The sequence below is a fragment of the Pristiophorus japonicus genome, unplaced genomic scaffold, assembly GCF_044704955.1.
Source record: "Pristiophorus japonicus isolate sPriJap1 unplaced genomic scaffold, sPriJap1.hap1 HAP1_SCAFFOLD_317, whole genome shotgun sequence".
Lineage (NCBI taxonomy): Eukaryota > Metazoa > Chordata > Chondrichthyes > Pristiophoridae > Pristiophorus > Pristiophorus japonicus.
In genome coordinates, this window is record NW_027252966.1 from 745,557 (window position 1) to 772,474 (window position 26,918).

At 54.1% G+C, this 26,918-nt stretch overlaps 1 protein-coding gene and 1 long non-coding RNA gene across 5 annotated transcripts; one reads left to right on the forward strand and one right to left on the reverse strand.

Annotated features, from left to right (window-relative positions):
- Nucleotides 1–6,255: 6,255 nt before the first annotated feature.
- On the reverse strand, nt 6,256–9,013 carry LOC139249539 (uncharacterized). Its single transcript, XR_011591198.1, has 2 exons — nt 8,795–9,013; nt 6,256–6,612 (listed from the first exon to the last, which is right to left on the reverse strand). It is a non-coding gene; the product is annotated as an uncharacterized lncRNA (long non-coding RNA).
- A 4,408-nt stretch (nt 9,014–13,421) lies between these two features.
- LOC139249537 (cadherin-related family member 5-like) lies at nt 13,422–25,003 on the forward strand. Of its 4 annotated transcripts, XM_070872474.1 has the most exons (7): nt 13,422–13,528; nt 14,805–14,946; nt 15,605–15,690; nt 17,966–18,319; nt 19,956–20,309; nt 21,582–21,812; nt 24,495–25,003. In XM_070872474.1, exons 1-7 carry the CDS (start codon nt 13,483–13,485, stop codon nt 24,554–24,556), a joined length of 1,275 nt encoding a protein of 424 aa, XP_070728575.1. In that variant the 5' UTR covers nt 13,422–13,482; the 3' UTR covers nt 24,557–25,003. The 4 variants fall into 4 exon arrangements, with proteins under 4 accessions (XP_070728575.1, XP_070728576.1, XP_070728579.1 ...); XM_070872475.1 differs by lacking the exon at nt 21,582–21,812; XM_070872478.1 differs by lacking the exon at nt 19,956–20,309.
- The last annotated feature ends 1,915 nt before the right edge of the window (nt 25,004–26,918 follow it).

The window sequence follows — 26,918 nt, forward strand, 5'->3', positions numbered from 1 at the left end:
TGATCGACTGCTCCTCACTGGCTGGAAATAACTCTGTGCGCGTTCATCGATAACGTTCTCTGCCCTCAGCACCTCTTTGCTCAGTCTCGGCTGTGGCTCAGTGCGTAGCCTCTGAGGCCCAAGGTCATGGGTTCAAGTCCCACTCCAGAGACTCCAGCACAAAAATCCAGGCTGTCACTCCCAGTGCAGTGCTGAGGGAGCGCCGCACTGTCGGAGGCGCAGTACTGAGGGAGCCCCGCACTGTCGGAGGGGCAGTACTGAGGGAGCCCCGCACTGCCGGAGGGGCAGTACTGAGGGAGCCCCGCACTGTCGGAGGGGCAGTACTGAGAGAGCCCCGCACTGTCGGAGGGGCAGTACTGAGAGAACCCCGCACTGTTGGAGGGGCAGTGCTGAGGGAGCGCCGCACTGTCGGAGGGGCAGTACTGAGGGAGTGCTACACTGTCGGAGGGGCAGTACTGAGGGAATGCTACACTGTCGGAGGGGCAGCAATGAGAGAGCGCCGCACTGTCGGAGGGGCAGTACTGAGGGAGCCCCGCACTGTCGGAGGGGCAGTGCTGAGGGAACCCCGCACTGTCGGAGGGGCAGTACTGAGAGAACCCCGCACTGTCGGAGGGGCAGTGCTGAGGGAGCGCCGCACTGTTGGAGGGGCAGTACTGAGGGAGTGCTACACTGTCGGAGGGGCAGTACTGAGGGAGTGCCGCACTGTCGGAGGGGCAGTACTGAGGGAGCGCCGCACTGTCTGAGGGGCGGTACTGAGGGAGCGCTCTTGTGGCCAATATTAACCCCCAATAATTGTGATCAGCCCCTCCCTCTCTGGTTCATCCTCCCAAATTATATCTCCTTCTTTAATGGTCACGTTACCGGGGTCACTGTATTTATGTATTTAACAAAAAGACGTTTATTTTTATGAATTTATTTAATGCATTTCTAAAAAATCATATTAAAAATAAAATTCTATCTCAACGCGTCCGTTGTGTGTATATTAAACCTGCGATAAAGGTGTGTGTTCAACAGCCCAAACCTATATCGCCCTCCGCTCTGAACATATGTTCCTTTCTCAACCGGTCCCAACATTAACGAGGGGGCGGTGGGTGCGGGGAGGGAGGGAGTGAGGGAGGGGGAGAGTGTCAGAGAGGGGAGTGGGAGAGTGACAGAGAGGTGAGTGGGAGGGGGGAGGGGAGGGGGAGTGAGTGAGGGAAGGGAGTGGGGGAGAGAGGAGGGAAGGGTGGGAGTAGGGAAGGGAGTGGGGGAGAGAGGAGGGAAGGGTGGGAGTAGGGAAGGGAGAGAGGAGAGGAAGCGAAGGGAGTGGGGAGAGGGGAGGGAAGGGAGGAAGTAGGAGAGGGGGAGTGGAGAGAGGGGGGGAGGTAGGAGGGAGGGGAGGGTGAGAGCGGGAGGGTGAGAGGGGGGGGGGGCCATGATCTTATTGAATGGTGGACAAGGCCCTCGCTCCAATCCTTATGGCCCATTGCAGGAGGGAGACAAGAACGGCCAGGACTGGGTACATCAGTCCTGCACAGAACTCCCCTCCAATCAAACACAACACCACATTAAACACGTCCTTTATTGAAGCTGCAATGTATGAGTTTGGAATGTAAGCTTTGGTATGGAGATGGGAATGAGCGGAGCGATGCAGTCCGTGTTCCTTGGGCTCCCAGGCTGGGCGGGGCTGGGGGTGGAGCTTTCCCTCCGGAATGTTTGGGAGGGAGAGGACGCGGAGCCAATCATTAACATTCAATCAGACAGCTTGATTCCCCGGGGACTGCCCCCTCTGTGATCCTGGGGCTGGGGAGGGCAGTGAATAACAACAAGACCAACCTTGGACACGAAGCCCACTGCAGTCGAATAACCCACCAGCTCTCGACGCTCTCACCTCACATGGGAGGCCTGCACTCTTGGCTGGGGTGCCGGAGGACTGTCAGCACGTGTGGACTTAGAAACATTAGGCACAGGAGGAGTCCATTGAGCCTCAGGACCCTGCCCCGCCGGGCAGTTAGATTGTGGCTGATTACCTCAATTCTGTCCATCTTTGATCCGTATCCGTGTTACCCTCGGCCAACAAAATACATCGATCCCCTGCACCCACAGCTCTTTGGGAGTGATCGAGTTCCAGATTCCCGCGGCCCTGTGTGTGTCACGTGCTTCCTGACGTCACCCCCCCGAACGGCCTGGCTCTAATTTTAAGCCTCTGCCCCTTGATCCAGACTCGAGTCACCCCCCCCGACCCCCCGACCCCCGACCCCACCAGAAGACACAGTTTCTCGCGATCGATCCTGTCAAAGCCTTTAATCCCCCTCGATCAGATCCCTGCTTCAACCTTCCAAACTCAAACAAATATAAGCTAAGTTTATGCAACCTGTCCTTATCATTTAACGCTTTAAAGAGAGACAGGCTTGCATTTATATAGCGCCTTTCACGACCTCAGGATGTCCCAAAGCGCTTTACAGCCAATGAAGCACTTTTGGAGTGTAGTCACTGTTGTAATGTGGGAAACGCGGCAGGCAATCTGCGCACAGCAAGCTCCCACACACAGCAATGTGATAATGACCCAGATCATCGACAGTACGGCGCTCCCTCAGTACTGCCCCTCCGACAGTGCGGCGCTCCCTCAGTACTGCCCCTCCGACAGTATGGCGCTCCCTCAGTACTGCCCCTCCGACAGTGCGGCGCTCCCTCAGTACTGCCCCTCCGACAGTGCGGCACTCCCTCAGTACTGCCCCTCCGACAGTGCGGCGCTCCCTCAGTACTGCCCCTCCGACAGTGTGGCGCTCCCTCAGTACTGCCCCTCCGACAGTGCGGCGCTCCCTCAGCACTGCCCCTCCAACAGTGCGGTGTTCCCTCAGTACTGCCCCTCCGACAGTGCGGCGCTCCCTCAGTACTGCCCCTCCGACAGTGCGGCTCTTCCTCAGCACTGCCCCTCCGACAGTGCGGCGCTCCGTCAGTACTGCCCCTCCGACAGTGCGGCTCTCCCTCAGCACTGCCCCTCCGACAGTGCGGCACTCCCTCAGTACTGCCCCTCCGACAGTGCGGGGCTCCATCAGCACTGCCCCTCTGACAGTGCGGCACTCCCTCAGTACTGCCCCTCCGACAGTGCGGGGCTCCCTCAGCACTGCCCCTCCGACAGTGCGGCACTCCCTCAGTACTGCCCCTCCGACAGTGCGGGGCTCCCTCAGCACTGCCCCTCTGACAGTGCGGCACTCCCTCAGCACTGCCCCTCCGACAGTGCGGGGCTCCATCAGCACTGCCCCTCCGACAGTGCGGCGCTCCATCAGCACTGCCCCTCCGACAGTGCGGCACTCCATCAGTACTGCCCCTCCGACAGTGCGGTGCTCCCTCAGTACTGCCCCTCCGATAATGCGCCGCTCCCTCAGTACTGCCCCTCCCACAGTGCGGCACTCCCTCAGTACTGCCCCTCCGACAGAGCGGCGCTCCCTCAGTACTGCCCCTCCGACAGTGGGGCGCTCCCTCAGTACTGCCCCTCCGACAGTGCGGGGCTCCCTCAGTACTGCCGCTCCGACAGTGCGGAGCTCCCTCAGTACTGCCGCTCCGACAGTGCGGCGCTCCCTCAGTACTGCCCCTCCGACAGTGCGGCGCTCCCTCAGTACTGCCCCTCCGACAGTGCGGAGCTCCCTCAGTACTGCCGCTCCGACAGTGCGGCGCTCCCTCAGTACTGCCCCTCCGACAGTGCGGCGCTCCCTCAGTACTGCCGCTCCGACAGTGCGGCCTGGGTTGTGGGCTCAAGTCTCTGGAGTGGGAGACTGAAGCCATGACCTTCTGGTTCGGAGTGCACGCCTGCGAGCCACGGCTGAATAAGTCGAAGTTCGGATCTGATTCTGGTGAACCTGCCCTGCACTCCCTCCAGGGCCGCTGTCTCCTTGCTGGGGTGCAGTGCCCAGACTGAGAGCAGTGCTCCCGATGGGGTCTGACTGAGGTTCTGTATGACAACAGGCGCCCGAGCGCGAGTCATAGAAGTTTCATCGAATCAGAGAACGGTTACAGCACGGGAGGCCATTCGGCCCATCGAGCCCGCGGCGGCTCTCTGCAAGAGCCCCTCAGCCAGTCCCACTCCCCCGCCCTTTCCCCGGAGCCCCGCTAATTCTATTCCTGCAGGTATTTATCCAACTCCCTTTTGAAAGCCACGATGGAGTCTGCCTCCACCGCCAGATCCTAACCACTCGCTGTGTAAAAACGTTCCCCTCGAGTCACCTTTGGTTCTTCTGCCAATCGCCTTAAATCTGTGTCCCTCTGGTTCCCGACCCTTCCACCAATGGGAACAGTTTCTCTCGATCTCTGTCCAGACCCTGTTATGTGTTGTCCAGGTACATTAAATGTATAAATACAATGGTGCACCACAAGGGGCGCTGTGGTGGGAGACCCGAAAGTACCTGCGAGACAAAGTATAAAAGGCACACCTGAGGGGCACTCTGGAGTTACACAATAAAGGACGAAGGTCACAGCAGTTACTACAACACCAGACGGTGTTTGAGTGCTACATACATCACAGACCCCTCCTGAGAGAATCAAGTGAAGCATACTGCAAGCAGCAATAGGAACACAGTGCTCTGCAAAATTCCACAATTCCCTCCAGGATTCTCTCAGTAGGCAGACACATTTCTTGCATCCGTCAATTATGATTCATAATCAGAATCCCCAGGAGCTTCCACGGGAAAGGCATTCGGCAGGAGTTTTTTTGAAAAATAAACAGGCCGTTTATATAAATATAGTGTTTCAATCATAGGGGAAAGGGACAGAGAGAGGGAGAGAGAGGGACAGAGAGAGATGGAGAGAGAGACAGCGAGGGAGAGAGAGAGAGGGAGAGAGAGGGACAGAGAGAGATGAAGAGAGAGACAGAGAGGGAGAGAGAGAGAGGGAGAGAGAGGGACAGAGAGAGATGGAGAGAGAGGGACAGAGAGAGAGAGAGAGAGACAGAGACAGAGAGAGATGGAGAGAGAGAGAGAGGGGGACAGAGAGAGAGACAGAGAGGGACAGAGAGAGAGAGAGGGACAGAAACAGAGAGAGAGAGAGAGACAGAGAGACAGAGAGAGAGAGAGAGACAGAGAGATAGAGAGCGAAAGAGAGAGAAACAAAGAAGAGAAACAGAGGGAGAGAGAAACAGAATCAGAGAGAGAGAGAAACAGAGGGAGAGAGAGCTAAACTGAAACACAGAGAGAGAAACTGAAAGAGGGAGACAGAGAGAGGGAGAAACAGAATCAGAGAGAGAGAAACAGAATCAGAGAGAGAGAGAGACAGAGAGAGAGAGAAACAGAATCAGAGAGAGAGAGAAACAGAGAGAGAGAGAGAGAAACAGAATCAGAGAGAGAGAGAAACAGAGGGAGAGAGAGAGAAACTGAAACAGAGAGAGAGAAACTGAAAGAGAGAGAGAGAGAAAAAAGGAGAGACAGAGAGACATCGACAGACAGAGTGAGCGAGACAGAGAAACACTAAGTGAGAGGGAAAGAGACATAAAGAGACAGAGAGAGAGTGATCGCGAGACAGAGAGACAGACAGGATGAGAAACAGCGAGACAGTAATATGACTGAGCTTCAACTACATTTATTACCATTTGAAACCACTGAGACTACACAGAGAGCAGTGCACACAGCCCTAGTGTGGAGACTCAGGCGTGGAGAGCTCCCCGGGGATAGTGAGCGAGGACAACCCAGGCCTCCCACACCTCCCCTGGAAGTAGCTAAAGCTCCGAACTGAGCTTTGCTGCGTCATTCTCATTCATACCCGTTATTGCAAAAAACAACCAAACATTGTCTAATTCTTGCCGAGCAGGGGGAGTTCTCCCCGGTGTCCTGGGCCAAGATTGATCCTTCACACACAACCCCTAAATATAGATGATCTGGGTCATTATCGCATCGCTGTTTGTGGGATCTTGCTGTGCGCACACTGGGCTGCCGCCTTACCCACATTACAGCAGTGGCTACACTCCAAAACCTGTTCATCGGCTGGGCAGCGCTTTTGGGATGTGATGAGGTCGTGAAAGGTGCTATAGAAATGCACGTTCTGACTTTGTTGGGCATTTTATGGCCTTCTGTCCATTGCTGAACAAACACAGCCGAGAATCAAAGAATGGTCACAGCACAGAAGGAGGCCACTGGGCCCCTCGAGCCCGTGCCGGCTCTCTGCAAGAGCCCCTCAGCCAGTCCCACTCCTGTTCCATTGTCCAGAGGTTCATCCTCCTCCAGAATACCTCACGTCTTTGCAATCGAAAGATGAGGTCAGCACGGCTACAATTAGAAGCAATCCAGCTTACGTGAGTTGGTCTGGCTTTATTCTGTATTACAACAATATTTTTACAGTTGCCGGAGCGTGGCCTCCAGCTAAAGGGGCGCGCCGAGCGAGCACACACTCAAGCGTGTCCTGAGATGAAAGTGTTTGGGGTGTACCTCGGTGAGGAGGGACCCTGGGACCACCCCCCCAGTGCCCCAGCAACTCCCGTGTCTGTAAGAGTGCCCGACCATCGGGCCTGCCCACGTGTGTCTGGCGGACGCTGGCACTGGGCAGGGCGGTCCTCGGCCGGTCTCACCGCTCAGTATAGCCGCTTCACCGCGTTGTGTCTCAGTCCGTCCTCTGTCGTCCGCTTCTCCCAGTTACGCCGCTCGCACCCTGAAAGCAGAATGTCACACGTGGCGGCTCGGTCAGTTTGGCTGCTACGCTCCGCGTGCAAAGCCTCGCAATAGGCCACAAATCCTTACCTTCGGAGACAGCAGGCCAGCTTCCAACATACCTGTTCTACGTAGCAGGAACAATGTCAGTACAGCCTCAAGAATTGAGACCATTCGGCTCAACTGGTCCATGCTGGCTTGTCCGCTCTCTCAGACGGACATAAAAGGTCCCACGGACACTATTCCGAAAAAGAGCAGGGGACATCTCCCCAGTGACCCAAGTCAAAATGTATCCCACACTCAAAATCACCAAAACAAATGATCTGGTTACTGCTGTTTGTGGGAGCTTGCTGTGCACACTGCGCTGAGGGAGTGCCGCACTGTCGGAGGGGCAGTACTGGGGGAGCGCTGTCGGAGGGGCAGTACTGGGGGAGTGCCGCACTGTTGGAGGGGCAGTACTGAGGGAGTGCCGCACTGTCGGAGGGGCAGTACTGGGGGAGCGCTGTCGGAGGGGCAGTACTGGGGGAGTGCCGCACTGTCGGAGGGGCAGTGCTGAGGGAGCGCCGCACTGTCGGAGGGGCAGTGCTGAGGGAGTGCCGCACTGTCGGAGGGGCAGTACTGAGGGAGTGTCGCACTGTCGGAGGGGCAGTACTGAGGGAGCGTCGCACTGTCGGAGGGGCAGTACTGAGGGAGTGCCGCACTGTTGGAGGTGCCGTCATTTGGATGAGATGTTAAACCGAGGCCCCATCTGCCCTCTCACACGATTCTGAGGAAGAGCAGGGGAGATCTGCCGGTTCCCTGGGACAAAATTCCTGCTTCAACAACATCACTAAAAAAAATGATCCGGTTTATTCCTGTTGGTGGGATCTTGCTGTGCACATGATGCCTGTCGCGTTTTATACATTACAACAGTGACTACACTCGGAAAAGGCTTGATTGGCTGCGAAGTGGTTTGGGACGTCCTGAGACTGCGAAAGGTGTTGTCAAAATTCAAGTGTTCTCTTTTCTTTTGAGGGGACGCTGGAGAAACACACAAGGGAAGGAATAGAGGGAGATGCTGATAGGGTGAGGCGGAGCGGGGTGGGAGGGGCTGGTGTACGGCTTATAACTGTACGGCTAAATCCGTCTGTTTCCACCTCCGTAACATCGCCCGTCTCCACCCTGCCTCAGCTCATCCGCTGCTGAAACCCTCACCCCCGCCTTTGTTACCTCTCGGCTTGACTATTCCAAGTCACCCCAGGCTGGCCTCCCACATTCTACCCGACGTAAACTGGAGCTGATCCAAAACTCGGCTGCCCCGTGTCCTAACTCGCACCGAGTCCCGCTCACCCATCACCCCCTGTGCTCACTGCCCTGTGTCCTAACTCGTACCGAGTGCCGCTCACCCATCACCCCCTGTGCTCAGTGCCCCCTGTCCTAACACGCACCGAGTCCCGCTCACCCATCACCCCCTGTGCTCACTGCCCCCTGTCCTAACACGCACCGAGTCCCGCTCACCCATCACCCTCTGTGCTCACTGCCCCGTGTCCTAACTCACACCCAGTCCCACTCACCCATCACCCCCTGTGCTCACTGCCCCCTGTCCTAACTCGCACCGAGTCCCGCTCACCCATCACCCTCTGTGCTCACTGCCCCGTGTCCTAACTTGCACTCAGTCCCGCTCACCCATCACCCCCTGTGCTCACTGACCTACATTGGCTTCCGGTTAAGCAACACGTCGATTTCAAAACCCTCATCCTCGTTTACAAATCCCTCCGTGGCCCTCACCCCTCCCTATCTCTGTAATCTCCTCCAGCCCCACAACCCCCCGAGATATCTGCACTCCTCAAATTCTGCCCTCCTGACCATCCCTGATTATAATCGCTCCACCATCGGTGGCCGTGCCTTCTGTTGCCTGGGCCCCAAGCTCTGGAACTCCCTCCCTAAACCTCTCCGCCTCTCTCTCCTCCTTCAAGACGCTCCTTAAAACCCACCTCTGTGACCCAGCTTTTGTTCACCTGCCCTAATGTCTCCTTATGTGGTTCGGTGTCATGTTTATTTGTTTTGTCTTAAAACAACTCCTGTGAATCGCCTTGGGACGTTTCACTACATTAAAGGCGCTATATAAATGCGTTGTTGTTGTACATTCGATGCTGTTCTGTCAAGGGACGGAACGTTGGAACTTGAATCGAGGAGAATCTTACCTCTTCGTTTCAAGGCGAAATAAATAGCGACCGACATCATCGTCATCACCAGCCCCACAAAAACCACAGCCACAATAATGTTGGTGCTCCCGCCTTCTCCTGCGGACTCCGAGAGATTAGTCGTTCCTCCGTCTCCGAGTGTCACGTTCCCCCAGGGGTTCTGAGTAGGTCTGGAGGAATTCCAAGTCACTGACACCTCGCTCCCTGAAATTGCAAGTCACATCGTTGCCGCGGAGCTTATTTTCGCGCCCCGCCCTCCTCTCCGTTCCGCTGCCCCCCCAGACGCAGACTCGCGGAGGGCATTGGCCGTGTGTGTGAGTGTCTCGGTGGGGCGAGCTGGCAGAGAGTTAGAGCTTGGGTTTGGGGTGGGACGGTGGGGGTTGCAAGACACTGAAGACACGCTCTGTGATCTGTCCACCCCGACATGGACAGTGCACCATGGCAGGGTATTTCTCCAGCCCTCATTCAATCCTACCCCACGTTATCAGCCCCAACCCTGGCCTCGAGCTGTTCCCGGGAGAGAAGGACAGACAGAGAGAACGAGAGAGAGAACGAGAGAGAGAGAGAGAAAGCGAGAGAGACAGAACAGTGCACATGGTCAGCTGTATCTCAGCGTGTAGGACTCTATACTCACTGAGCCACAGCTGATACGTCTGACCATGTGCACAATGCAGTCTTTGTCTTTCTTTTTGTACAGAGTCAGAGGTCGTGGGTTCAGGTCACACTCCAGGGACTTGAGCACATAGAGCTAGGCTGACACTTCCCGTGCAGTACTGAGGGAGCTCCGTACTGTCGGAGGGGCAGTACTGAGGGAGTGCCGCACTGTCGGAGGGGCAGTACTGAGGGAGCTCCGCACTGTCGGAGGGGCAGTACTGAGGGAGCGCCGCACTGTCGGAAGGGCAGTGCTGAGGGAGCGCCGCACTGTCAGAGGGGCAGTACTGAGGGAGTGCCGCACTGTCGGAGGGGCAGTACTGAGGGAGTGCCACACTGTCGAAGGGGCAGTACTGAGGGAGTGCCGCACTGTAGGATGGGCAGTACTGAGGGAGTCCCGTACTGTCGGAGGGGCAGTACTGAGGGAGTGCCACACTGTCGGAGGGGCAGTACTGAGGGAGCCCCGCACTGTCGGAGGGGCAGTACTGAGGGAGCCCCGCACTGTCGGAGGGGCAGTACTGAGGGAGCGCCGCACTGTCGAAGGGGCAGTACTGAGGGAGCCCCGCACTGTCGGAGGGGCAGTACTGAGAGAGCGCTGCACTGTCGGAGGGGCAGTACTGAGGGAGCCCCGCACTGTCGGAGGGGCAGTACTGAGGGAGTGCCGCACTGTCGGAGGTGCCATCTTTTGGATGAGACATTAAACCGATGCCCTATCTGCTCTCTTAAGTGGACATAAAAGATCCTATTTCGAAGAAGAGCAGGGGAGTTCTCCCCGGTGTCCTGGAAAATATTTATCCCTCAATCAACATCACAAAAAAAACAGATGATCTGGTCATTATCACATTGCTGTGACATGTTCTGATTTCCGCCAGGTTTATCCAGGCAAGATAATCGCCTGCAAGATAGGCTAAAAGTGTTGTGACTCTACCATTTAGAGAAGCGTAGATTTAAGGGCTGATCTGATTGAGGTTTAGAAGATAATGAAAGGACGAGATTGTGTTCCTGTTGACAGTATGTTCCAATTAATTAGGTTCGGGAGGCCCAGGGTCACAAGATCTGGGTTAGATAGCAGGAGGTGGTACTTTTCCCAGAGAATAGTGGCCTTGTGGAACAGTCTGCGTCTCGTGCCGTGGATACTGATCCCTTCAGCAAGAGCTGGACCTGTTTCTGGCTGGGGCGGTGATCACCTTACAGAAGGGTAGGTACTGCAGGGATTGGAGCGTAGTCAGGTGAAGGAGCGGCGAGAGACCGTGGGGGGAATGTGATCGGGGCCCAGCGGAGGTGTGAGTTCAGGGCCAGGGGCCCAGGGGCAGCAAGGGCCCAGCCCACACTGCGATATGTGAGCGCACTGGTTCCGTGCAGCAGAGCTGGTCTCCAGTCGTCCTGGTTAACCCTTGTCCCTGGACCAAGACCTCGCTCTGTCAAGCCCGTGTGGTGGCTGGTGTACAACGGTCACCCCACGTTAAAACAATCCACGCACAGGCATCTTCCACCCTTCGTGATATAGTTCAGGATCCGGAATATTAGGTCCTTCATTGAAACACCTGTGAACTCATCCTTTTTTTGGCTTGAAGCAAGTCATCCTCGCTTCGAGGGACCGCCTATGATGGAGAAGGATTGGACAAGAAAGAGTAAGGAACCTGACCTGGATAAATCACATGTACTCTTCAGGACTAGTTTATATTTTATTTGCATATACACAGCCCAAAAGCTGAGTTGAAAGATATAAAAGGCCGTGAAACAGATTATTCCATATTTGCAATTGGGTCGTAGAAATCTTGACCCATGTTTAGGCCAACTAATCTTCCTAGTTTGTCCATGGTCATCAGAAGAAAGTGCATTTAGAAACTGATTGTAAATGGAACACGAGAATCAGCTGCTCTATGTGAGTGGATAATGATTTTGACATTTTTGATCTTGGTCAGACCTTTGCTGTGCCGTGTTCTGCCTTGCTGGTGAGCACAACTTGAATGGTGAAGGCCTAATTGTTCTTCTAAACTATGTAGGGTGTTCGTTTTACATTCTACCTTGGTTCGTAGACCTCGGGAATTACAGGAAAGGACCACGCAAGACACAAAGTTTAAGTTTAACCCAACTGTCAGTTTTATTACGCAAAAAACAGCTAAAAATTACAGAACAAGACTTCTGAGAGAATTGACCGAAGACATACAATCACCCATCCAGTTAGTTGCTGTAACCGCAGATTGTAGGTTCGTGGTCGTTGGTTCCATGACTGGTTATTCCTCTTTGATGTTCCCTCTTCTGGTGTTCTCTTCTTTTCCGTTCTGAGTTTGTCCGTCTCCATTCGTTCGCCCCGAGCTGCTCCCAGCTCGTGTATATATATATCCATTTTATCAATAAATCACCCCTTGAGCCACTTCCAGCTCGTGTATATATATCCATTGTTTAGATGCTGCTGTTAATCACATCCCAACTGAATCGTGTTCATTCTGTTAGTTTCCCTTTGTTTCTGCTGATGTTAATAACCCTGCAACTAGGCAGGAGTTTACTATTTTGATATTTCAAGTAGCAGTGTCGATATTTGATGTCTGTAAGATAAGAGGAGACGAATTGATGTCCTGTTTCTGACTGCTCCATTTTTGATCGGGGCGGAGGAGCGGCGAGAGTTCGGGGCCCAGGGGCAGCACGGGCCCAGCCCACACTGCGATATGTGAGCGCACTAGGTCCGTGCAGCACAGCAGGTCTCCAGTCGTCCTGGTTAACCCTTGCCACTGGACCAAGACCTCGCTCTGTCAAGCCCGTGTGGTGGCTGGTGTGCAACGGTCACCCCACGTTAAAAAAATCCACGCACAGGCATCTTCCACCCTTCAGGATGTCGTTCGGGATCTGGAATATTAGGTCCTTCACTGAAACATCTGTGAACTCGTCACTTTTTGGCGTGGAAGCAAGTCACCCTCGCTTCGAGGGACCGCCAAATACTATACTAATACTATAATACTATATATCCATTTGATGAATAAATATCCTGCTGGGCTGAGGTTCCCATTAATATGTCTGGATCGGTTTCATTGTTTGTGGGGATCTGTTTAACTGGCTGCGATGATGTGTCTGGATATCCACAATTTGCACACAGAGTCGACAGGGCAAAAGATGACACCTTATCTTAAGTGCCCTGTTCTCCAAAAATGCACGCCTTATGGGGTCCTTTGTTGTCCTGGTTTCTTGCAGACTTGTTGTTACGCTCATAATAAATGGTGAGACTGAGTACTGTGTGTAATGAGCGAATGTGAGCTTAGCTCCTTTATTGTAGTTCCAGAGAGCAGGTACCTTGTGGGTGACCTGCTTATATACTGTGCTCCCGAGGGATGCTGGGATCCCTTGGGACACCAACAGGTGGGCCCTCTGGTGGCCAGGTGTGATGCAGGTTACAAGGGGTTAAATACAAAACACTTGTGGTTCTCAGAGGGAACCGTTTCCCCTCCGGCCAATCAATCCACGGGCTCCTGGTTTAGATTACATCAATGCCTTTCTTTTGAGGCATAAACAGATTTGGCTCTTGGTCGCAGAGATTGTTTTTAATCGGTGCCTTTTCCTCCTCCCCTGTCCAGTCAGTCCCAAAAGCTGGTTTTAAACCATGTTTCGTTCGTGGCCTCTTCCTGTGCCTTTTGTGAAAGTGTGCAACTGCGAGATACTGAAAATGCCTCGACTCTCAAAAGGTTTTGCAAGTGAAAGTAAGTGATGTGTTTTGATCAGGTTGGCTGTGACATTCCCCCCCTCCCCTCTCCCCAGGGTTTCTCGCAGCCTGGGGGGGGTGATTCACCTTTAATCCGCAGAACTTCCAGGGGAGATTTGCAGTGCACAGGGCTGAGTTTGGAAATCGAATGTGAGGTGTACACTGGTAATCCCCTGTGTAGCGGCTGGCCATTGGCTCAATGCACAAGTCTGATGCAAGTGAATGGAAACTGCTAGTGCCTGCCCCCCCCCGGTACAAAGGAACGGATCTGCCTCACTGTGTCTGCACTCTCTCGGCGCCGGGCTGTGCTGCAGTCGTTGACTTGTCTTTTATCCTGTCGGCTATGGAGACCCTGATTCTGTGCCTCTTCCTCGTCTGCTCGGGAGCGGGTGAGTTTGTAAAATCTCCGGTTCACGCAGCTTCCGGGGAGATGGGTGGGTGGGGTGGGGAGAGGATGCACCCCAGGGGGGCGAGGGGATGAGGCTTTGCGGGGGGTCCATGCAGACCCCTGGAGATGTGACCGGCGACCAGGGAGGACAGCGAGGCGGCGGCGGGGGGGGGGAGGAGAGACAGAGCGCAGTAAAAGGGTGGGACAGTCGGGGTCTGAGAGGGGCCAAGGTTCCTGGGCAAGACCCCCGCCCCCCGCACTCCCCTGCACAGCCCGCAAAACAACGCCCCGCGACACAAATTAACGTTGAGTTCAGGAAAGTTAAGAGTTTTATACAAAATTCACCAAGATTGAAGGTGCTCCGAAGCATAGTCTCATACCGGCCAGGAGTGTGCCCCCTGGCAATTCGACTGCGGCCGGCATCACACCCCCAACCCAAGCCGGGCGGCACAAGGCTTGGGTTTGGGGTGTGATGCCTGCCGCAGTAAAATTGCCCGCCCAGTCACTTGACGGGGCTGCATGGCTCCAGAGCAGCTCTCCCCGGGTACAGCGCCAGCTCCTTGGACTGGGGAGAGGAGGGAAGCTGGGCATATCCTTCCTTGTTGACAGGGGACATGGGGGGGTGGGGTACCTTGAAGACACTGCCACCTTTCAGTGATTGTTCCGAATGTGAAGTTGCTTGACTCCACACACGATTTGCTCGTTCCATTACTTCGGCGCTAACAGGAAAGAAAGCTTTGGGTTGTCGGCCGAGGTTTTGCAAATCTCAAAAGCTGAGCGAATCAGTAAACTATCTCAGGATCAGCTGCTGCTTGGAAAGTGCTTTTCCTTGCACCGCAGCATCCGGTCCAGGGTGTCCTTGGAGATGGAGCACGCGGTGTCCACCGGTACGCTCGCGGCCTTCCGCGAGAGGTGGGCACCGGAGGGACTGGAGTGCATCATCACGCCCGGCAACCAAATTTTAATTTGATTTTACGTTTTAAAGTTAATTTGTTTTAATTGCCGGTGCTTTTAGTGTCCCCTTCCCTTTTATAGGGGGCACTGGGGAAAAATGGTGATTTTAGTGCCCCAAAAAAAAAAAAGAAAAAAACACAAAAAAAAACAAAAAAGGTGGGAAAAAAAAAAGGGCCTTGTAAATGTCTGGAGTGTCACCCAGGTCGGGTGGCACCGTTTAATGTTTTTATGTTTTGCAGGTAAACTCCAAAAAGAGTTTCCTTGCACCGCAGGGCACACAGATCGAAGCCAGACTGACACATGTCTCTGTGTTTTATCCACAGTGTGCGGTGGGAGGCTCTCGGACAGTGCTGGCCGGTCATGCTGTGAACCCAAGTTACCGCAACCATTAAATATATCAGAATTCAACAAGCTGCAGAATTATGTGACCTTATCCGGTCAGGGAAGATGTCCCGAGTATCTAGTGTAAGTATTGGGCTTTGTACCTAAATAACGCTCATCACAGTAAAGTACAGGTACTTCAGCGCTGGTTCAGTGGGGAGTCGGGCGGTTGGAGGTTCAAGTCCCACGCCGCAGATTTCAGCACAAAAATCCAGGCTGACACCCCAGTGCAGTGCTGAGGGAGCGCCGCACTGTCGGAGGGGCAGTACTGAGGGAGCCCCGCACTGTTGGAGGGGCAGTACTGAGAGAGCGCCGCACTGTCGGAGGGGCGGTACTGAGGGAGTGCCGCACTGTCGGAGGGGCAGTACTGAGGGAGCGCCGCACTGTCGGAGGGGCAATACTGAGGGAGTGCCGCACTGTCGGAGGGGCAGTACTGAGGGAGCGCCGCACTGTCGGAGGGGCAGTGCTGAGGGAGCGCCGCACTGTCGGAGGGGCGGTACTGAGAGAGCGCCGTACTGTCGGAGGGGCAGTACTGAGGGAGCGCTGCTCTGTCGGAGGGGCAGTACTGAAGGAGTGTTGCATGTCGGAGGGGCAGTACTGAGGGAGTGCCGCACTGTCGGAAGGGCAGTAGTGAGGTATTCAATACCTCAATCAGATCACCCCTTCAATACAAGCCAAGTTTATTGACGAGTGCCCTTTCAGAATTGAGCTTGACGTATTTATTTCTGATTTACTGTCACAGATTTACCACAAACGCGAATCAGAGATTCTGTATATTATCGGGAAAGGCACAAGCCATGAAAGAGTTTGTTGATGCGAGATCCACAGGTAAGAATGGCATTGGTCCCAGTGCCAGGTTCCATCTGATTTGGAGCCTGGGTCACAAAGTATTCCACAAATCACGCCGTGGGAGAATTAAAAAAACAATCAAATGTTTTTTTCTTAATCACTTTTTTGAAATATCGGGGATGGGAAAACCAATCTGTGTGATTGACGGACAAGAGTCCAATCGCTTTCCAATTGGCCGTGGGAAAGTTGGGGTGGGTGCACCGTGATGATTGACATGTTGGACGACCAATGGAGGGCGGGAGGGGCGAGTGGTCCTGGAATACGGTCCGACCAGAATTGGCGGTTCCCCCCAGACACCCACTCTCTGCAAGTTGGCCTCGAACGTGCGGCCATGCGTGAACAGGAAAGTGCCAGGCTGCGTGACCTGGGATAGGCCTCAGAGGCAGGGATTCTGCCATTGGCCTCGGGGGCCGGAGGGAGGGGAGGGCTGGGGCTGGAGGTGCACGTTCGAGGGCCGGCTATCACTCGCTGTATAGGGCGACGGTGGTCACTGGGACTGCAGGAAGATGTCAATCAACTGGTCAGGTGGGCAGAACATTGGCCACAGGAATTCAATCTGGAGAAGTGTGAGGTAATGCATTTGGGGAGGGCTAACAAGACGAGGGAATACACATTAAATGGTAGGACACTGAGAAGTGTAGAGGAACAAAGGGACCTTGGAGTGCAGGTCCACAGATCCCTGAAGGTAGCAGACCAGGTGGTTAAGAAGACACACGGGATAGTTACCTTTATTGGCCGAGGCATAGAATACAAGAGCAGGGAGGTTATGCTTGAACTGTATAAAACACTGGTTAGGCCACAGCTGGAGTACTGCGTGCAGTTCTGGTCACCACATTACAGGAAGGATGTGATTGCACTGAGAGGGTGCAGAAGAGGTTTACCAGGATGTTGCTGGGACTGTAAAATCTAAGCTATAAGGACAGATTGTATAGGCTGGGTTTGTTTTTCTTGGAACAGAGGGGGCTGAGGGGACTCCTGATTGAGGTGTATAAAATTATGAGGGGCGTGGATATAGTGGATAGAGGGGGTTGACTTATGAGGAAAGGTTGAGTAGGTTGGGCCTCTACTCATTGGAATTCAGAAGAATGAGAGGTGATCTTATCGAAACGTGTAAGATTATGAGGGGGCTTGTCAAGGTGGATGCAGAGAGGATGTTTCCACTGATGGGGGGAGACTAGAACTGGAGGGCATGGTCTTAGAATAAGGGGCCGCCCATTTAAAACTGAGATGAGGAGGAATTTCTTCTCTGAGGATTGTAAATCTGTGGAATTCGCTGCCTGAGAGCTGTGGAAGCTGGGACATTGAATAAATTTAAGACAGAGATAGACAGTTTCTTAACCGATAAGGGAATAAGGGGTTATGGCGAGCGGGTGGGGAAGTGGAGCTGAGTCCATGATCGGATCAGCCATGATCTTATTAAATGGCGGAGCAGGCTCGAGGGGCTGAATGGCCGACTCCTGCTCCTAATTCTTATGTTCTTCCCTTAAGAAGCTCCTTTAAAAACTACACTCTTTGACCAAGCTTTTGGTCACCTGCCGTAATCTCTTTGTTTTTTTGCGGAGAACACTTTTTTTACATAAACCACTTGACAAACGCAGAGTAATTTGGCTGTAATCCCACATTTCAGAATTGTATAAGTATTGGAATTCATTTATTAACCAATTTGTGAATGCAATGAGCAGTTTCCTTCTGTTGCTGGAGAATACAAGCCGTCGACTGTATCTGAATCCAAACGGTTTTTGACACAGTATCTAACGAAATGTTGGTTGATATTGTGACTGCAGGGTTGTATTTGGAACAGATTTTTTTTTTCAAACATGTGTGTCCCATTGAAAGGTTCAGCACATAACCACAAGTATTTAGCAGGCTTGTGTGCCGTTGTGGAAAAGCCACTTTGCCAGTAAAACGGGAGATTTCATCAGAGTTCAATTCTAAAAACTTACGTTACTAACAATTACAAACACCAGAACCGTGCTGTCTATTTGTTACCTGGCTCGGTCTCAAATTAATTTTATTTGTCTTGTAACCCGCCTGTGAAGCACCCTGGGACATTTTACTCAGCTAAAGGAGCTATATAAATGTAAGTTGTTCTATTCAAGGCTGAGAGGGACAGATTTTCACATACTAAGGGAACCGGAGTGTTTGAGTTTGTAGAGTCACTGTATGCTCCGGGGTTGAAAGGACTCGATTGGGTCCGTCAATGCTCACTCAAGAGACAATGTGAAAATTGTGACGTCCTGTTTTGCTGCCTCAGATCCTGGTGAGGTGGGCGCCCGAACTGGTGGGATAGAGCAGACGGAGACCGGGGAAGGAACTCCTCATCCTGCACCTCCCACTGCAGGTCCAACCATTCCAATATCCAGCTCCTCCACCACGGCCGTCCCTGGGCTACACGGGCAAGAGAGAACCTTCACCCTTCAGCCAACACCGAACCCCCCCACCCGAGCCCACTGGCTTCAACGTGTGGCTGTCACAACAAGAAACACAGCTGGAGAAACATCCGGGACAAGTCTCCATCCCAGGAATATTGTTGACATGACACTGACATCTCCTCCAAACAAACACGAGGCGGGAGAAGACAGGACTATGGAGGGCACTTACAGTCCCGGTAAGCATCATCATTCCCCTGTGTGTACTATAGAGAATAAAAGTCCCTATTATAGGGAATAACAGCCCCTGTGTATATTGTACGCATTATAGAATCCAGGGACGAGCACATAGATCGTGGCTGACACTCCAGTGAAGTACTGAGGGAGTGCCGCACTTTCGGAGGGGCGGTACTGAGGGAGTGTCGGAGGGGCGGTACTGAGGGAGTGCCGCACTGTCGGAGGGGCGGTACTGAGGGAGTGCCGCACTGCCGGAGGGGCGGTACTGAGGGAGCGCCGCACTGTCGGAGGGGCAGTACTGAGGGAGTGCCGCACTGTCGGAGGGGCAGTACTGAGGTGGGGCAGGACTGAGGGAGCCCCGCACTGTTGGAGGGGCAGTACTGAGGGGAGCTGAGTCCATGATCGAATCAGCCATGATCGTGATAAATGGCGGAGCAGGCTCGAGGGACCGTATGGCCTACTCCTGTTCCTATTGGTTATGTTCTTATGACCTATTTCCCTCAGCAGAGGGGTCAACAAGCAGGGGGCATAAATTTAAAGTAATTAGGGGGAGGTTTAGAGGAAATTTGAGGGAAAATTTCTTCACCCAGAGGGTGGTGGGGGTCTGGAACTCACGGCCTGAAAGGGTGGTAGAGGCAGAAACCCTCACCACATTTAAAAAGTACTTGGATGTGCACTTGAAGTGCCGTAACCCACAGGGCTACGGACCCAGAGCTGGAAAATGGGATTAGGCTGGGTAGCCCTTGGTCGGCTGGCCCGGACACGATGGGCCGAATGGCCTCCTTGTGTCCTGTAAATTTCTCTCATTCTATGAGGGAGGGGCGCAGGGGATCTCTCTGCTGCCTGTGGGAATCTTAATCTGGGATAAGGGGATTGTCCTGTGAGGAGAGATTGAGTAGACAAGGCCCAGATTTTCTCGAGTTTAGAAGAATGAGAGGTGATCTCATTGAAACATAGAAAATTCTTACAGGGATTGACAGGGTAGATGCAGGCTGGGGAGTCGAGAACCGGGGGTCACAGTCTCAGGATAAGGGGTCGTCCATTTAGGACGGAGATGAGGAGGAATTTCTTCACTCAGAGGGTGGTGAATCTTTGGAATTCTCTGCCCCAGAGGGCTGTGGAGACTCAGTCGTTGAGTATATTCAAGGCTGAGATCGATAGATTTTTGGATATTACGGGAATCGAGGGATATGGGGATCGAGGGGGAAAGTGGAGTTGAGATCGAAGATCAGCCATGATCGTATTGAATGGCGGAGCAGGCTCGAGGGGCCGAATGGCCGACACCTGCTCCTAATTCTTATGTTCCTCCCTTAAGAAGCTCCTTTAAAAACTGACCTCTTTGACCAAGCTTTTGGTCACCTGCCGTAATCTCTTACCTGGCTCGGTCTCAAATTAATTTCATTTGTCTTGTAACCCGCTTGTGAAGCACCCTGGGACAATTTACTAAGCTAAAGGCTCTATATAAATGTAAGTTCTATTCAAGGCTGAGCGGGACAGATTTTCATATACTAAGGGAACCGGAGTGTTTGAGTTTGTAGAGTCACTGTATGCTCCGGGGTTGAAAGGACTCGATTGGGTCCGTCAATGCTCACTCAAGAGACAATGTGAAAATCGTGACGTCCTGTTTTGCTGCCTCAGATCCTGGTGAGGTGGGCGCTCGAACTGGTGGGATAGAGCAGACGGAGACCGGGGAAGGAACTCCTCATCCTGCACCTCCCACTGCAGGTCCGACCATTCCAGTATCCAGCTCCTCCATCACGGCCGTCCCTGGGCTACACGGGCAAGAGAGAACCTTCACCCTTCAGCCAACACCGAACCCCCCCACCCGAGCCCACTGGCTTCAACGTGTGGCTGTCACAACAAGAAACACAGCTGGAGAAACATCCGGGACAAGTCTCCATCCCAGGAATATTGTCACCACGACACTGACATCTCCTCCAAACAAACACGAGGCGGGAGAAGACAGGACTATGGAGGGCACTTACAGTTCCGGTAAGCATCATCATTCCCCTGTGTGTACTATAGAGAATAAAAGTCCCTATTATAGGGAATAACAGCCCCTGTGTATATTGTACGGATTATAGAATCCAGGGACGAGCACATAGATCGTGGCTGACTCTCCAGTGAAGTACTGAGGGAGTGCCGCACTGTCGGAGGGGCGGTACTGAGGGAGTGCCGCACTGTCGGAGGGGCGGTACTGAGGGAGTGCCGCACTGTCGGAGGGGCGGTACTGAGGGAGTGCCGCACTGTCGGAGGGGCGGTACTGAGGGAGTGCCGCACTGTCGGAGGGGCGGTACTGAGAGAGTGACGCACTGTCGGAGGGGCGGTACTGAGGGAGTGCCGCACTGTCGGAGGGGCGGTACTGAGGGTAGTGCCGCAATGTCGGAGGGGCGGTACTGAGGGAGTGCCGCACTGTCGGAGGGGCGGTACCGAGGGAGTGCCGCACTGTCGGAGGGGCAGTACCGAGGGAGTGCCGCACTGTCGGAGGGGCAGTACTGAGGGAGCGCTGCACTGTCGGTTGGAACATTAAACAGAGGCCCTGTCTGCTCTCTCAGATGGACACAAAAGATCCCAGGGCCCCTATTTCAAAGAAGAGTAGGGGAATTCTCCTCGGTGTCCTGGGGCCAATATTTATCCCTCGACCAACATCGCAAAAACAGATTATCTGGGTCATTATCACATTGCTGTGTGTGGGAGCTTGCTGTGCGCAAATTGGCTGCCGCGTTTCCCACATTACAACAGTGACTACACTTTTGGAGCATTTTGAGATGTGCGGTGGTTGTGAACGGTGCTATATAAATGTACAGGAGGAGGCCATTGGGCCCATCGAGCCTGTGCCGGCTCTGTGAGCGAGCGATCCCATCAGTCCCATCCCCCCGCTCTCTCCCCACAGCCCGGTGAATGTTTCCCCGTCAAGTATTGATCCAATTCCCGGTTTGAAAGTTACTATTGAATCTGCTCCCACCGCCCTTTCAGGCAGCGTGTTCCCGATCACAACAACTCGCTGCGTGAACACATTCTCCCCATCTCCCCCTCTGGTTCCATCGCCGATTATCGTCAATCTGTGTCCCCCTGGTTACCGACCCTCCTGCCCCCGGGAACAGGCTCTTCCGATCGATTCTATCGCGTTATGGTATGCGTGAAGCACTGTTAGAATCCCACTTGCAAAGCAAGTTCCCGGCAGGATGCTGGCCGTTGACGTGAAAATTTTGGACTGACGGTCGTGTTGCTGACTTGGGTCGATAATCAGTGCTGTTTTTACAGGCTCCACAACGTCAGGACGCGGAGGGGCGAGAATGGGCCACGGAGTCGGGCCTGGGGTTGGAGGTTTGCTGCATTGCAAGGATTGCGACGAGCAACACAGATACTCGGCCGGTGAGGTCACAGCAGGTCAATGGTTGGCACTGGGCCTGTTGGCGTCTGCCATCGCGCTGCTCCTCACTGCTGCCATCCTCTTCGCCAGCATCAAGTTTAAGTGCACACAACAGATGCCAGGTGAGCTAACCGAGAGATGGAGGCAGACTGTCCTGCCCTCCGCCTCGCTGTGAATGGAGGGCAGTGCACGAGTTGGTGAGGCCAACCTTCTGGTCGTGAGGGGGGGGTGAATTAACGACGTTCAGCGGACCCCGGGACACTGGGGATGGTCAGGGCTGACTTGGGAGCAGGGATGGTCTCCGATCGATTGGGAATTGAGATTTGGGCTTGTCACAAACCACCTCCTTGTGGACCTGGCTCCACAGTACAGGAGGGGCGAGGGGTCCACAGACATGCTGGGCCCACTGCCCTCCCTCGATGCTGTATCCTGCTCTCGCTCAGCTTGACTGGCCTCCTGCACATTTCCCCCGCTCCCCAGGCTCCACCATCAGCGGCTGTGTCTTCAGCTACCAGGGCCCTCAGCTCTGGGACCCTTTCCCTAAATCTCTCCGCCTCTCTCTCTGACCAAACCTCTGGTGGCTCGGTGCCTGTTCTTGTCTGACCACGCTCCTGTGAAGTGCCTTCGGACCAAGGAACACAGGAACAGGAGGAGGCCCATACAGCCCCTCGAGCCTGTTACACAGGAACAGGAGGTGGCCCATTCAGCCCCTCGAGCCTGTTACACAGGAACATGAGGTGGCCCATTCAGCCCCTCGAGCCTGTTACACAGGAACAGGAGGAGGCCCATTCAGCCCCTCGAGCCTGTTACACAGGAACAGGAGGAGGCCCATTCAGCCCCTCGAGCCTGTTACACAGGAACAGGAGGAGGCCCATTCAGCCCCGCGAGCCTGCTCCGCCACTCAATGAGATCGCGGCTGATCTGTGACCTAACTCCATCCACCCGTTGTAATGTATTTGCTCCGTGTGTTCTTTGCTTTAGAATCTATAGCAACACATTGCTATTAAGAATTAGTTGGTTTATTAGCAAAGGTTTAACAATCACGCTACACATTAACGGTTCATCCACCAGGCTCACAACCACCTGCCCCATCGTGGATCCTCCGAACCCAACTGGCTGGGGTTTTATTGAGTCTTGTGAACATCATGTGACTGGCTAAGCCCCTCCCAATGCAACAGTGCCACCAGCCTGTGACCATACTCTCGGTGCGTACACTACACCCACCTTTGACGCGTATCCCTTAATAAATTTGATTAACAAAAATATATCGATCTCTGATTTAAAATTAACAATTGACCCAGCATCAATTGCCGTTTGCAGGAGTGAGTTCCAAACCTCTCCCACCCTGTGTGTGTCGGAGTGTTCCCTAATTACACTCCTGAAAGGTCTGGCTCTAATCTTTAGACTGTGCCCCTAGTCCCAGACTCCCCAACCAGCGGCAATAGTCTCTCTATCTACCCTCTCCGCTCCCCGTAATATCCTGAAACCTTCGATCAGAGCCCCCCTTAACCTTCTATAGTACGGGGAATACAGCCCTAGTTTGTGTAATCTCTCCTCGTAACTTAACCCTTGGGGTCCAGGTAGCGTTCTGCTGACTTTTACTACATGAAGGGTGGCTATATAAATGTAGGTTGTTGGTGCAGTGTTGAAAGTCTGACTGATTTTGTGGGCTGAGGGCGGGGGAGGGGAAACGACTCTGGGACGTTTGGTTTATTTGAGGCCTTATCTACCATTGCTGAAGCCCTCATCCATGCCCCTGTTACCTCTAGACTTGACTATTCCAACACACTCCTGGCCGGCCTCCCACATTCTACCCGACGTACTGGAGGTGATCCAAAACTCGACTGCCCCGTGTCCTAACTCGCACCCAGTCCCGCTCAACCATCACCCCCTGTGCTCACTGCCCCGTGTCCCAACTCGCACCCAGTCCCGCTCACCCATCACCCTCTGTGCTCGCTGACCCGTGTCCTAACTCGCACCCAGTCCCGCTCACCCATCACCCTCTGTGCTCGCTGACCCGTGTCCTAACTCGCATCGAGTCCCACTCACACATCACCCCCTGTGCTCACTGCCTCGTGTCCTAACTCGCATCGAGTCCCGCTCACCCATCACCCCCTGTGCTCGAATGGCCTACTCCTGCACCTATTTTCCATGTTTCTATGTTTCTCTGCTCCAAGGAGAACAACCCCAGCTTCTCCAGTCTCTCCACATAACGGAAGTCCCTCGTCCCTAGAACCATTCTGGTCAATCTCCTCTCCCCTCCCCCAAGCCTTCACATCCTTCCTAAAGTGCGGTGCCTAGAATTGAACCCAATTCTCCAGCTGAGGGATGACCTTGTTCTATAAAGGTTTACCAGAACTTCCTTGGGTTCTGTACTCTATTCCCCAATTTATAACCGCTTGCAATTTCAAAATAGCTGCCGGGGTCAGAGAGACAGGCAAGCTTGGGAAGGTGAAAGGTCAGAATAGGTAAAATGGCGGCAACAATCGGTAAGGCAGGATCTAAATTTAAAGTTTTAAAAAAATATTGAGAAAGAGAGAGAGAATAGGAGGGAAAACAAAGAGCCGGAGAGAGTAAGCACGGGTTAAAGTGTTTACAGTTTTATATCAATTTGTCTTTTGGCGGACGTTTGAGCCAGTCATTTACCGTTAACCTTGTGACACGAGCACCGGTTTTATTGCTTTGTGTTTAGTGTTTGTCACAGCCTGAGAGCCAGAAACAGCCAGATGTTTCTCAAGGGCCTGCCAGTAGTGTTGAGGGTTAAACCGCTGACTTTTAACCCCCGCCCTTTGTGTTTTGTACAGATGTTATGGTGCGAGGTGTGAGATACAGCAGGATTTGCGGCCTTCGCACCGACACAGTGTGAGCAGAGCTGGGGTGATGTACGGCAGGAAGTTTGAACGGCAGAGCTGTGTGAAGTGGTGCCTGGACGTGCGAGGGGGGAGGGGGAACGGCGGATCCCTTCTCGGGGTCCACCGTTACCCGCTGAGCAAAGCTGGCGATGGGCCTGGAGAGCAGGGGGCCTTTCGAAGTGGCCCAGCCATTCCGGGACATCTTCGGCTAACGTAATCCAGGGAAGGCTTTGCGGAGCTGGAGGCGATGGGCCGAGCTCGGACCGTTCAAATGTGTCGCGCCTTCAGCTCTTCGCATCTTGGCCTCTTCCCAAGATGCACCGCTTCCGGACAAGGATTGGTAAAGCCCATCGGTCAGACACAGGCCGAGAAGGATGACTGTGGGCCGAGATGGCATTGTATTGTCCGTCTTTTGCGATGTGTGTTTTTCCGCTTAATTTTGTTCGTTTTACCCGGGGCGGGCGGGCGGGGGTGGGGGAGTGGGGGGGCCTTTGTGACCCATTGAGCCAATGGGGCCGTTCCCCACCCACCCAGTGGTTTCAACCACCGCCATTCACAAAACTCTGTGCTGGGAAATACCATGTTGTGAGGCGGGGGGGGGGGGTAGATCCCGTCAGGAGGGAAAGAGTTCCCTCGAGAGCGACGGAGGAGCCAGAGGGTGCAGTGCAACCAAAGGTTTGGTATTGTGGGGGGGGGGGTTCTGACGTGCTGGACTCGAGCATGCATGTGTGCACACGGAGCTGGACACAGAGACCCACAGAGGTGGGCACACCGACAGATACGTACGCACAGGACACACCCCAGGTCTCAGTGGGCAGCACTCTCTCTCTCTCTCTCTCTCTCTCGTCTCACAGTCAGGAGGTTGAGAGTTCGAGCCCCACTCCCGAGACTTGAGCAGATCACGCGACACGGTGATGCCACTGGACATAGCAGGCACCTGATTAGGGACTATCCACAAATAGCGGGTGCTTTTCAGAAGAGTACAATTCACACAGCTGCTCCCGGCCACATGACCGGTGATCGACTGCTCCTCACTGGCTGGAAATAACTCTGTGCACGTTCATCGATAACGTTCTCTGCCCTCAGCACCTCTTTGCTCAGTCTCGGCTGTGGCTCAGTGCGTAGCATCTGAGGCCCAAGGTCATGGGTTCAAGTCCCACTCCAGAGACTCCAGCACAAAAATCCAGGCTGTCACTCCCAGTGCAGTGCTGAGGGAGCGCCGCACTGTCGGAGGGGCAGTACTGAGGGAGTGCTACACTGTCGGAGGGGCAGTACTGAGGGAATGCTACACTGTCGGAGGGGCAGCAATGAGAGAGCGCCGCACTGTCGGAGGGGCAGTACTGAGGGAGCCCCGCACTGTCGGAGGGGCAGTGCTGAGGGAACCCCGCACTGTCGGAGGGGCAGTACTGAGAGAACCCCGCACTGTTGGAGGGGCAGTGCTGAGGGAGCGCCGCACTGTTGGAGGGGCAGTACTGAGGGAGTGCTACACTGTCGGAGGGGCAGTACTGAGGGAGTGCCGCACTGTCGGAGGGGCAGTACTGAGGGAGCGCCGCACTGTCGGAGGGACAGCACTGAGGGAGTGCTACACTGTCGGAGGGGCAGTACTGAGGGAGTGCTACACTGTCGGAGGGGCGGTACTGAGGGAGCGCTCTTGTGGCCAATATTAACCCCCAATAATTGTGATCAGCCCCTCCCTCTCTGGTTCATCCTCCCAAATTATATCTCCTTCTTTAATGGTCACGTTACCGGGGTCACTGTATTTATGTATTTAACAAAAAGACGTTTATTTTTATGAATTTATTTAATGCATTTCTAAAAAATCATATTAAAAATAAAATTCTATCTCAACGCGTCCGTTGTGTGTATATTAAACCTGCGATAAAGGTGTGTGTTCAACAGCCCAAACCTATATCGCCCTCCGCTCTGAACATATGTTCCTTTCTCAACCGGTCCCAACATTAATGAGGGGGCGGTGGGTGCGGGGAGGGAGGGAGTGAGGGAGGGGGAGAGTGTCAGAGAGGGGAGTGGGAGAGTGACAGAGAGGTGAGTGGGAGGGGGGAGGGGGAGTGAGTGGGAGAGGGGAGGGGGAGTGAGTGAGGGAAGGGAGTGGGGGAGAGAGGAGGGAAGGGTGGGAGTAGGGAAGGGAGTGGGGGAGAGAGGAGGGAAGGGTGGGAGTAGGGAAGGGAGAGAGGAGAGGAAGCGAAGGGAGTGGGGAAAGGGGAGGGAAGGGAGGAAGTAGGAGAGGGGGAGTGGAGAGAGGGGGGGAGGTAGGAGGGAGGGGAGGGTGAGAGCGGGAGGGTGAGAGGGGGGGGGCCATGATCTTATTGAATGGTGGACAAGGCCCTCGCTCCAATCCTTATGGCCCATTGCAGGAGG